Source organism: Ascaphus truei, chromosome 4 (assembly GCF_040206685.1).
Source record: "Ascaphus truei isolate aAscTru1 chromosome 4, aAscTru1.hap1, whole genome shotgun sequence".
NCBI lineage: Eukaryota > Metazoa > Chordata > Amphibia > Anura > Ascaphidae > Ascaphus > Ascaphus truei.
The window spans coordinates 33,866,364-33,879,652 of NC_134486.1; the positions used below are offsets into that span (position 1 = coordinate 33,866,364).

General features: G+C 50.2%; 1 protein-coding gene across 1 annotated transcript in view; it reads left to right on the forward strand.

Moving 5' to 3' along the window:
• HHIPL2 (HHIP like 2) overlaps nucleotides 1–13,289 on the forward strand; it is a 72,639-nt gene that overhangs the window by 13,738 nt on the left and 45,612 nt on the right. Inside the window, exon 4 of the mRNA XM_075594724.1 lies at nucleotides 1,888–2,219. Within this exon, the coding sequence (XP_075450839.1) occupies nucleotides 1,888–2,219 (332 nt within the window). The remainder of the gene's footprint in view (nucleotides 1–1,887; nucleotides 2,220–13,289) is intronic.

Below are 13,289 nucleotides of genomic sequence, written 5' to 3' on the forward strand. Positions count from 1 at the left end.
GAAAGAGTGTAAGAGGCAGAGAGAGGGAGAGAGTATAATGAGGGGAAAGTGTAATGGGAGAAGATAGAGGGGGAGAGTGTGAGGGGGGAAAGTGGCAGGGATAAGAGAGAGGGGGAGAATGTAAGGGAGGGGAAAGTGTAAAGGGGGGGAGAGAGGGAAAGTGTAAAGGGGGGGGAAGAGAGTGCAAGGGGAGAATAGAGAGGGGGAGAATGTAAGGGGGCAAGAGAGAGGGAGGGTGTAAGGGGAGAGAGGGGGAAGGGTGTAAGGGGGAAGAGAGAGGGGGAGAGTGGAAGGGTAGAAGAGAGAGGGGGAGAGTGTAAGGGGGCAAGAGAGAGGGGGAGAGTGTAAGGGGAGAAGAGAGAATATGAGGGGGAAAGTGCAAGGGGGGGGGAAGAGTGAAAGGGAGAAGAGAGAGGGGAGAGTGTGCGTGGGGGGGGGATGGGGGTACATGTGTATATACATGTAGCCATGAAACAACTGGCTACTAAAATCCTTTGCCCTAGGTGCTGTCTGTTTAGTATCTTCCAGCTGTGCTAGGGTTAAGTCTATAGCACATAGCCCGGCATGTGAGATGGCTAACCAGAGAGACACTAAGTAGCCAAGTGCAGGAGCCTGGCAGTTGGAGTCACATCTAAGGAGGGTGGGATGAATAGGCCTGTGATGTCAGCTGGGGCTGACCAGATATTGGGGGAGAGGGATTAAGCCCTCCCCAGGTATAAAGGGTGAGGGCACCTTCCCTAGTGTTCTGTTTTGTTCTCTCCCCTCTGGGGGAAGAGAGTTCTGAGTGAGTCCTGTTCTGCCTTACCCCTTAGGGCAGGGGAGCGCAATCTTATTCCCCTGCGCCCTCCTGCCATCTGTCCCCCTCTCCTCGCGCCCCCCTGCTTACCTTGCTTCAGACGGCCTGCCGTCATGACGTCACGTTGCCACGGCAACGCGACATCACTTGACCCCGCAGCGTCATTTGATGCCGCGTTGCCATGGCGACGCGTCACCAGGAGCGTCTGAAACAAGGTAAGTAGAAGTTTACAGAGGCCCTGCAGCTCCCCCGGCATTAACTTAAACCGCGCCCCCCGCAGCGAGTCTCGGCGCGCCCCCCCCTTTGTGCACCGCTGCCTTAGGGGGTGAGGTGTGTCTGGGTCCAGAGAGTAGCCAGAGCCCTGGCTGCTCTGCCTTTCCCCGTAGGAGAGAGGGAAGGATACCCCTGGGCCAGGATGCCTTATGAGGAGAAGGACTATGTATGCTGTAAGGATGTACCTGTGCTGTGAGACCCCGAATAAAAGACGAGTTGCATTGTTGCTGGTATACCAGAGTACTTCTTGCTAGAAGGAAAGTTCCTGTAGGGATTAATATCTGCCCCTGGCAGAGCCCTGCATGATGGAGGCACTGCACCGACCTGGGGAAAAGACCCCTGCACCCCAAGCTCCCTACTACATTTACGGAGACTCGGCCTCCTGGGAGCCTACAGGTTAGCACCAAAACACCCGTTACACAAATCTCCCTTAGGCCGCGCTTATATTGCTGGTGACGGCGCAGCCTTTGGGGGGAGAAAGGGTGTTACATACACACAAACATACAAACATGGCAGAATAGCTATGCTACCTGTTTCACAGAAGACTCTTAAGACCTTTTTACTCTAATAGTTGAGATTGGTTTGGTGAGAATTGTGTTCTGCATTTTCCCCCGCATTTGGTAAAAATTGGAGCAGAAAAGTATATATCATTATCTTTTTGCTGAGCTTTAATTGTTTTGCACCCAGAGGGAAATAAAGAGTTAACTGTAGAAAGTATTAAACAAATAGGGGGAGTGTTGCTGTAACTACACAAGAAACAACGATTTGTATTAGGGTTGAACAGCAGTTTTTCATTTTTCTTTTTGCATTTCTTTCAGGAGTGCCCTATTGGGTAAAATTCTACGTCTAGATGTGGATGTGAAAAGCAGACATGGAAAACCCTATGGAATCCCACCAGACAACCCCTTTATATCTGAGCCTGATGCCTGTCCGGAGGTCTATTCATATGGGGCTCGGAATATGTGGCGATGTTCTGTAGACCAAGGGGACCCCGTCACTGGAAACGGTAGAGGGAGAATATTCTGTGGGGATGTTGGCCAGAACAAATTTGAAGAAATTGATATCATCGTTAAAGGAGGGAACTATGGCTGGAGAGCCAAGGAGGGCTACAAATGTTTTGACTTAAAGCTTTGTCAGAACTCCTCCTTAGGTAAGAATAAGTTTTAATCTAAATGTGCTTCCATTTTTCCAATGAAGCTATGAAATTTGACATATGGATAATCAGAGTTTGTTGATAATTTAACTTGCGTCACTAATATCGTCCATTAATAGCAAACCTATCCTGTGCGATTGGGTAGGAACAATGGAGTTCTTAAGATGAAAGTAATGTATGTAAATTAGCGAGAATGCCCCATCTCCTTTCCATATAAAATGGCTGAAGATGCAAGTACTACAGTGATGGTTAAGGACAGTCATGTTTCCTTGAAACATTTGATTGTAGCCACATTTTCTTGTGTAATTGAAAACATTCACTTGGGAGAAGACTGGGATCCATCCAATGCACTCTTGCAGATATTAGCACACAGAGGATTGTCATTTCATGAAACAGAGGTCATATGTACAATTAATAAAACTATTTAGATGTAAAATAACAACAATCTTTTGTATATATGTAACCCATAGACCCCCACCCGGTCGCAGATCGGGCCCCCTAAGGTGTTCGGTGGTCTGGCTACATGTCTCTGTGTGGTGCATACCTGCTGGCAACAGGAGGGCCTGAGTCTCCCGCGATGACATGGGGGAACAACAGGACAGGTTACTGGGGTGGATGCCTTCGTTCTTCTTCAATGGTGCCCCACCTCCATCTGTAGTAAGCCCCAGGAATACGGGGTGGAATCCCTACCACAGAAATCCCCCTCCCAGGGATGAGAGATTCCAGTCTAACACAAAGTTCTCTTTAAACAGCAGACTCCTTTATTCAGTCTCCATCAGCAGCAGACAGGTACAGTTGATATACAATGTCCACTATCTGTTCTCCTTTGTGATGGTCCATGCCTCCACTCTGGACCCAAGAGCCATCCAGAGTGGGGCTAGCTCTTCCCTTACCCCCTATGCAGGGTAAGAGGTATTTGGTCCACCTCACTACCTTCTATCAGCTCTACTCATGAGCTGCTCACTCCTCTCCTCCCTAACACTAACTCACTGTCTCAGACTGAACTCACTAAATAGGAAATGCACTGCTCTTTATGATATCAGCAGGCACCGCCCCTGTGTCTCTTGATTGGACACAGGGTCAGATGACCTACCTCCACCATTCAGGGCAAGTGCTTTAAGTGTGGAAAACCCATGATAACTCCTGGCAACCTGCCCTTAGCAGTGATTATACCAGGAGGAGGATAGAACTATAGCCCCATTTCTTACCAGGGCTACATATACATAAAAATATGCACGGACATATACTGGCATGCTTATTAAATGAAATGTACCAATCACACACACACATTATCTATCTATCTATCTATCTATCTATCTATCTATCTATCTATCTATCTATCTATCTATCTATCACGTTGTGGTATCTTTGTGTCCCATATTAAGTCAGAAAACTATGTAACTCTTTACACAGGGTTTATTTACAGGGGTTAAATAATACAATAATGGGCCCACCATCCCTTTAGTACAAAACAAATCATAAAAGAAACACCTACTCCTTCATAGGAGACTGACTAAATAGCAGCTCCCTAGCCATCCACTTGGGTAGCTATCCTACTTCTAGGTAAAACAACAATGTAGGTATATTGTCACTAGCTCCAAGCAAAATCCTCATGTATCCTGTGTAGAGGCTTCATCTACCAGATCCAGATGAACTTCTTGTGCAATAAGTATGCAACAACTGATAGGAAGAGCTGCGGTAGTAAGCCCAAGGGACGTTTTAACTCCATATCTCACACTCACAGATGATCGTCCGGCCACTCTGCTCTCTGATCTCTGCTTAGTTGATCGAAACTGAAAACTGTAAGCGCAGCTGATAGAAATGGATCTAGAAGAGGCCTCAGCAATAGAACTTGGCAACTTCAAGGGACACAGGTCCCAGAATCGCCCTTTCAGGGACATGTGTCCTGGGTTGCAGACAGATTTCCCGGGGCCCAGGACTAAAGTTATGACTGAGGCCCTCCTCCCGTGTCGGCGGTCTTGCGAGCCCTCCCATTTCACACCTCGCGAGCTCCCTCTGTTTCCCCCGCCTCTTCCCATGTATTTCTCTCCCCTCTGTCTCACTCCCTCTCGTCCTCACTCACCTCACCCCCCCATCAATTACCCCACTCTCACTCAATCCCTCCCCAGCAAGTATTTATTTCCCCTGTATCTCACTCTTGCTCCCTCTTTTCCTCACTCACTCCCTCCTTCACCCCAATCTTACACCCCCTTTCTCCTCTCACTCCTCCCCTCTGTCAATTACCCAAATCCTCACTCATTCTCTCCCCACCTCACAATCCTCCACACAAAATACCAAAAACACCCACCGCCCCCAAATATAAAAAAACCTTCCCACCCCCAAATACATTAAAAAATCCCCACCCCCAAAATATATATGTATATTTATATATATATATATATATATGTGTAACAGGTGTTCCCACACGCTCTGGGAGATTACACTATTACACGGTGTGTTGTGCTGGTTACCTGCTGGCCCACAGAATCGCTTTATTTCTGCCGTTGTTAGTGGGGAAGACAGGACAGGTTTTTGGGGTGATGGTTGGTTCTTTCTCACTGGTGGGGCGCCTCCATCTCCAGCAGGATCCAGTAGCACTGGATGCAATCCCTGCAGGAGAACCCTCTTCTGATACTCCCCCTGATTAATTGCAGTCTCAGGCCGGAATATATAAAACTGGAACGGCTTTATTTCTTAACAGCGAATACAGCATATAACTGAATACTCTCTCTCTAACTTCTGGATGGTCCCTGGAATCAACCCCCAGTCTTGGGCCCAAGAGTCTATCCTTGCTCTTCCCCTATTCCTTGGAGGAATAGGAGGTAGTTGTCCCACTCCCCTAAGGGAGGGGGTGGAAGGTGGTCAGAGCCCTGTCTCCACACTCCCAGCACTCACTCTCTCTCTTGGGAGAGAACTGACTAAATTTGGCAGTGCAGCCCCTTTTGTACCCCTGGGGGGGGGGGAGGGGGTTGAAGATCTGAGCCCTGATTGGGCAGTACACAGGCCTTAGCCCGTCCCCCCTGTCACTCAAGGGAGCTACTTACTAAAGGGGAAAACCCAGATTAACCCTAGCACTCCCTGCGCTGGTACCAGGGCTTATGTGTTATGCAGGGCAGATTGGTAGCCAAAAAGAATACATGGCTACATATACAAACCACCCTACACCCCAAATACATAAAAAAAAAAACTACCCCCAAATACATACAAATCCCCCCACCCAGAAATACATATAAAACAAAACCCCCCCAACCCCGAAATACATGTAAAACAAAATCCCTCACCCCCAAATACATATAAAAAAAAACCCGCCCCCCAAATGCATATAAAATACAGACTTACCTTGAGGATGGTCTCAGGCCTCTGGCCGGACCCGGTGACTGTAGGGGGCCCGGCTGCCTGTCCCCTAGTTGCCTCTCTCACTGACTGTCCCACGGCGAGCTTCTGGCGTCAGAGCATCGGGCCTCTCTCCCATGCCGCTGCGCGCCGGAAGCTGAGCCCAGCTTGCTTCTGGTGCGTGCCGATGTCCGAGAGGCCCGGCGCGTGCCAGCATCAGAAGCTCGGCGTCGGATAGTCAGTGAGGGAGGCCCGCAGTTGGGGGAGAGCCGGACATGGCAGCAATGAGAGGACCGGCAGCCTGGCCCCCCACTGCCACAGGGCCCAGGACACCTGTCCCAGCTCTCCCCTCATGTCGGCGGCCCGCCTGTGTCCCTTGAAGTTTCCCAGTTCTATTGCACAGGATGTTTTTCTGGATCTATCTAACAGCTGCGCTTGCAGTTTACGGTTTTGATCAACTCAGCAGAAATCGGAGAGCAGAGTGGCCGGACGATCATCCGTTAGTGATAGACTCTGGTCATGATTTACTTTGTTTGTGCAAATTATATGTTGATTTAGTAAATATCTCCTTTGAAAAAAGGGCATTGAATTTCCTCCATTTCCCCATGTTCCCGAAATCTCTCCATTTGTACCAAAACCAGGTTATATGACTAATGTGACCTTGCACATTGGTCATGTGACCTTGCACATTGGTCATGTGACTGTGCACCTCAGGCTGCAACTGTTTTGGGACAAAATGGCAGTTTTTACGTGAGGAACACACACATTTTGCTGAGTTTGCTCCCTCTATGCTTTCAAACACCATTCACTTGAATTGAAACTACCTCTTAATTATCAATACGTTGACTAATATTGAATAGGGGGGTTATGGAATAAATATTTCTTAGCTTTTTTTTTGTGATATAATATTAAAGTATTGCCATTACATTTTATGGCAAATGTATAGGTACATTGCAGTGTTTATGGTAGTCTTAGCCAATGGCACTGGTAATAATTGCAGCATTACAAGTTGTTCTGGAGTACCTGACTTCTTGCTTGTGGAGAGCGAAGGTAGGCGGGGAAGTAAAAAAAAAAAAAAAAGTTGATGCAGACCTTTTTACAGTTACAGTAAAAATACTGTACAAGTCTTGGCAAGGCATCCAGAAAAGCAGTGCCATAACAGGATGGTTTTGTTATGAAACTGTCAGCAGGGCACTATTTTCAAACAGATGACCTTGCCAAAAGAAAACCTCTGTGGTGGAACTTATCCCAAGAGGATGGGGAGAACACTAAGGCAGAGTATAGTAGCAACCGCTGGTCTTTCCCTTTTGCCCACTCCTGGTTAAACACTGGCTATGTGCCAGATCCTGCAGTATGTGACCTATTTGAATTGAACAATATTGGTCATAACAGGAGCTATTTTAATATGCAGTAATAAATAAGGTGATGCTTGCTGATTTAATTGCTAGATGATTAATACTCTCTCATAATAATACATCACATCTGTGACTATAAATAAAATGGAGAAAGAAAATAAAGCGTCAGGAAAAAGCTGTGTTTACAGAGCCAAGCAGAAACAAAAACTCTGCATATCCACGCCAATATTATTTTCTATGCAAGATTAATGATGGAGTTCTGAACCCAAGTGACATTTTCATGAAAAGATAAATGTACTTACAATATTTAGCTTTTCACCTAATGTGTATATTTTCTGTAAGGTGACCCCCTAATTTCAGTAGTACCTGGAAAGAAAAAAGTTTGCACACACTCTTTGTGTCTTTGTCTCTGTGTCTTTCTCTCTTTGTATCTCCCTGTGTGTCTGTCTCAGTTTGAATTTCCTGCCACAAGCAACATGGCTGCTTCAGACCCCCAAGGTGGAGCTTCCTCCGTTTTACCCTCCTACCTCATACATCCTACCTCATACATCCTGCTGATTGGCTGGCAAAGTGGGGGCGGGGCCCAATTATAAGGCGAGTATGTACTTTTCAACTTACCTTTATTGAAAACGTCGCCTTATAATTGGGCAAAACCGGTATTCAAAAGTCTAAAGAATAGTCCCGGTACTTATTTTTTTTAAACTTTTGTTTTTGTTTGTTTGTTAATGTAGCAATTTAACAGATTTCATTGTGTTTTTTAATGTCATATTTTCCTTTTATTTTTCTCTGATATTGCAATCTAGAGATATCATTCTCCAAAATCATAGACTTTTGACTGAAATTAAGATGGCATTTTCCCAATAGAAATCAACTGGAGTGATCTTGAGTGATAAATGATTATTTTAGCATTTCTAATTGAAAAAAAAAATGGATGTATATATGTAGCCCTCTTACCCCCACCCTAAGTGAGATTGGGGTGTGTAGGTGTATCTGACTACTTCTAGTGTGGTGCTATACCTGTTGGCTCACAGGAGGACTGAGCTTCCGCCATGGGGAACCTGGGGCATTTATACTAGGGGTACTTACTTCCAACGATGCAGCGCCTCCACCTGCGATGGCTCCCACCATAGGGGGAGTTTTTCCTCGCAGGACAATCACAATAATCGATACTCACACAGATATATATATTAACTAGGGACTTTACTCAACATGCAAGAAACAGATCACAGCAATATCAACATCATAACCTGTGCCCCTCTCTAGAGGAGACACTTACTGCGTCGCGCAGGACGCTTCCCAACACTAGGTGATCCCACCCAGTGTCCCGAGAATCCCCACCCAATGTCCCGCACTCTAGGAGAGAACGTGGGTGACTGCGCAGTCACTAATTAATGTGTTAGGCCTGTTGGTGCACATATATACAGTATAGTGAATACCTTCCGAGCACTCCGATGCTCGGGTCCGCAACAATCTTCTCAAAGGGATCAGACGGATGCATCGCACGTCTGACCCTTTCCAGGTAATATTCTCCAGGACCCCAACGTGGGTCCAACCGCTTCACGGGAACAGCAACCGAATCACGGCAACACCAACCGCATCACGGGAACAGCAACCGCCGCTATTTCCCTATCTCTTTCTAACTAACCCTAACATGACAGGAACCCTAACCTAGGGCCTGTCCCTGATGAACCGCAACCTGGGGTGGCTTGGGGAAATCTCCTAGGGCCGGCGGAGTAATAACCTGCCCCACTCCCCTAACTCATCCCAGTCCTGACACTCACTGAACCCTAACACTAACACTAACACTAGCAGCTACGCACTAGCAGCTACGCACTGCAAACTTCGTAACGCGTACAGCAACTTGCTGCACACTAGCACTATGCTTTCTTGTCAGGCCTCACAGCCCTGCCAGCCGTGATCCTGACAGGACAGCACTCACACACGCACTAAGGGCAGCGTCCCTATCTGGGCCGTCCCTCAACACTTACCCACTAACCTGGTGGGGAGTTGGGGCCTTACTTGGGATGTGGAGGACCTTACTCGATGCAGGAGCTGCACATGCTCTCTGCACCCTTCCTTCCCTCACAGCTCCCCAGCTCCAACTGACAAACGTGCTGCAGCCCAAACAATGTATCTCTTTGCTCCCTCTGGAGATCCTTGGCCCTTATTGGCCACACGGAGGCACCTGGTGTGCTTGCCCCTAAGCCTCATGGGAGTTGTAGTCCCGTGGAGGCTGCAAATACATTGGGGCCGCGTGCGTGCCTTCCCTGCGCCTGCGCGAACTACTAATGGCCGCCTCACTGTTTCCTGCTCCTTCTCTACTCTCGCGCGACTCTGCCCTGTCTCTGGGGCTCTTCCTGCCCTCGCGCGATCACTGCGCATGCGCGAGTCTCTCCGCAATGGCGGCGCCCTGCTCTGCGGCCGCCGGGACCTTAGAGATGCGATCGCGGCCTTAGCAACGGCCCGATCGCGTCCCCGGCAACCGGCCGCAAGCAGGAGAAGCCGCGCTGCTCCCTGCTCCAGCCCCCACCCTTGGAAGCAGCCGTCGGGTCGTTCGGCACCCGCGCTCGAGCTGCTCCAGGGGAGGGGGGTCTCAAGGGGCTGCTGGAGACCAGGGTTACACTCTCCCCCTGGTGGAACTCCAACGTCCTCGCTTGGATAGCAAGTATAATCAGGCACAAACATTATATAACGAAAATGCAGTACACAGAATATACAACACATGTCGAATTTACATCTCAGGTTACATTGCACTTCACACCAATTAACCAAAGCGTGCTGAGACCATTTGTGGGGTGCCCCTAATTGAACATGTGGGGGTACCAAACTTTTGCGTTCGTGAGTCTCCCCTAGAAAAATTACTTGGAGAGCACACTCTAAAGCGACAGTTACTGGCTCTTCGCTACTTCCTCCCCCTGGTGGAAGGAGTAGCACAGTGTCTCTGAAGCAGACCGTTACCCGGTCATCCGCGGCAGGGATGCGGCAGACCAGGAGGCCAGGACCTTTTCCGCGGTCCACGACTTGGCGAATGGCACACTCCTTTTTGGGCTTAACGGAGGCCAGTCTCCCTGGATCTTCCTTTACACAGTCCTTGTCCCTACGGACTTGCGAGGCTTTCACTGAAAAGCGAGCACTGGACAATGTCTCTGTTTCACATGACAGGGGGTAAAGAGTAGACACCCGACCACTGCGGTGATTCACGGTGGCCAACAGGTCCTCGGGGATGCTGTCAGTTCCCACCTCGGCCGTCTTGGGACATGCCCCCGGTACTTCTGGGGCAGTCCACTTACGCGCTGAAAACTCGGGAGCGTTGGATCCCAGTCCTGGGACCACTTGTGTCGGAGTGCACGGGCTCATACTCGGTTCAGAAGCCGCAACTCTGGCCTTCTTCACGGCCACCTCCATCGAAGATTGTGGGGAGTTAGGGAGTTCCTTACCACTCCACTGGCTTGGGATGGATTCTCCCAAGGAGGACACCTCCGCCAGGACGCGATGTAGAGGGGAGCCCTTCGCCCGGGTGACCAGACTTAAGGAGCCATCGTGCTCCGCGGTCACCTGGAGGCTCACCCCCGACACCCCTGGGGCAGTCGACTCACCCTCATCGTCGTTTGGTACTGGTCCCCATTCTAGGACCGATGGTACCTCGGTAGTAGGTCGGACTGACCATTGTAGGGCACACGGGCCCACAGCAGGCTCTGCATCCGCCAAGATAGGGTGTTCATTGCTGTCACTAAAGTGGTCCGCCGGCAGGCGCATCACCACAAGTGACTGGTCGCTGGATTCACTAGAAGAAGGTGGGGGTATGTACACCTTACCCTGTGGTTCCTCTGTATAATCGCTAGGGTGGTTCGCTGGTAGGCGCATCGCCACCGATGGGACTTCAACCTCGTCCCGCTCAGGAACCGGATCTGAAATGTTCACTCGGACACACGGGCCCTCCACAACCGGTTGTTGGTAGCGGGAATCCCTAAGTAATTTCTCCCTGAAGACAGACTTAACTTCAGCACAACTCATAGTGATATAGAGGTCAGGCTCCTCCTCCCTAGAACAGTCTGTCTCATCCACGTTTGGTTGGAAGTCACAGTGCTTGCTCCCCCTGGTGGAATCTGAAGGAGGGGCCCTTTCTGCAAAGGAGTGGTTCTGGCTCTGTGCTGAGTCACTCACAGTGCAGGGGCGGGGTTCGGGTTTTCGCGCCCAACCCGGACAATACTCTGCAACAATTTCTTGCACAGTCCTGGTGCTCTCCCGACTTGGCGGGAGCCGCCATCTTAGGTGTGACTCACTGCTAGAGAGAGACTCCATTTTAATCACAGTCTCTGCAATTACACTAGGGCTCTCTGTATAGATAGGGGGGTAGCCTTCTGGTTTTCCCGCCAATCCCGGACAGTTTTCCTCAACACAATCTAGTGCAGGCTTGCAGTCAGCAGCACGTGCGTTCTCCTGCGTTGGCGGGACACGCCATTTTACTAGGTCTGCGTAAACTAGGGGTATCCCTCAGATGGGCCCCAGGGCATACACAGGGCGGACGGTGCCTCTGCCAGGCATATATTCACAGTGGGGGTTGCTACAACAAGTATTGTTTTCCATGGGGCTGTGGAATCGTGTTCTTCATCTAAAACACATGCGTGCGGCCACCCAGGAATTTTACGCATAGAGTACTGAACCTCAACCGCGGGCATAGTTGCGGGAAGGCCTCCTACTGCCACTACCCGGCCAGGCTCCATATACTGCCTCAAAGCCCAGGCAAGGACCTCATGTCCGGACTTTCCAAACATGGTGACAAAAAAATGAGACTTGGACAATTTGGGAAAAAAAATGGAACAGGGCACCCCAGGTCTGTATCTCAGCAGCGCCTCCAAATGTAGCCCTCTTACCCCCACCCTAAGTGAGATTGGGGTGTGTAGGTGTATCTGACTACTTCTAGTGTGGTGCTATACCTGTTGGCTCACAGGAGGGCTGAGCTTCCGCCATGGGGAACCTGGGGCATTTATACTAGGGGTACTTACTTCCAACGATGCAGCGCCTCCACCTGCGATGGCTCCCACCATAGGGGGAGTGTTTCCTCGCAGGACAATCACAATAATCGATACTCACACAGTTACATCATAACCTGTGCCCCTCTCTAGAGGAGACACATACTGCGTCGCGCAGGACGCTTCCCAACACTAGGTGATCCCACCCAGTGTCCCGAGAATCCCCACCCAATGTCCCGCACTCTAGGAGAGAACGTGGGTGACTGCGCAGTCACTAATTAATGTGTTAGGCCTGTTGGTGCACATATATATAGTGAATACCTTCCGAGCACTCCGATGCTCGGGTCCGCAACAATCTTCTCAAAGGGTCAGACGTGCGATGCATCCGTCTGATCCTTTCCAGGTAATATTCTCCAGGACCTCAACGTGGGTCCAACCGCTTCACGGGAACAGCAACCGAATCACGGCAACACCAACCGCATCACGGGAACAGCAACCGCCGCTATATCCCTATCTCTTTCTAACTAACCCTAACATGACAGGAACCCTAACCTAGGGCCTGTCCCTGATGAACCGCAACCTGGGGTGGCTTGGGGAAATCTCCTAGGGCCGGCGGAGTAATAACCTGCCCCACTCCCCTAACTCATCCCAGTCCTGACACTCACTGAACCCTAACACTAACACTAACACTAGCAGCTACGCACTAGCAGCTACGCACTGCAAACTTCGTAACGCGTACAGCAACTTGCTGCACACTAGCACTATGCTTTCTTGTCAGGCCTCACAGCCCTGCCAGCCGTGATCCTGACAGGACAGCACTCACACACGCACTAAGGGCAGCGTCCCTATCTGGGCCGTCCCTCAACACTTACCCACTAACCTGGTGGGGAGTTGGGGCCTTACTTGGGATGTGGAGGACCTTACTCGATGCAGGAGCTGCACATGCTCTCTGCACCCTTCCTTCCCTCACAGCTCCCCAGCTCCAACTGACAAACGTGCTTCAGCCCAAACAATGTATCTCTTTGCTCCCTCTGGAGATCCTTGGCCCTTATTGGCCACACGTGTGCTTGCCCCTAAGCCTCATGGGAGTTGTAGTCCCGTGGAGGCTGCAAATACATTGGGGCCGCGTGCGCGCCTTCCCTGCGCCTGCGCGAACTACTAATGGCCGCCTCACTGTTTCCTGCTCCTTCTCTACTCTTGCGCGACTCTGCCCTGTCTCTGGGGCTCTTCCTGCCCTCGCGCGATCACTGCGCATGCGCGAGTCTCTCCGCAATGGCGGCGCCCTGCTCTGCGGCCGCCGGGACCTTAGAGATGCGATCGCGGCCTTAGTAACGGCCCGATCGCGTCCCCGGCAACCGGCCGCAAGCAGGAGAAGCCGCGCTGCTCCCTGCTCCAGCCCCCACCCT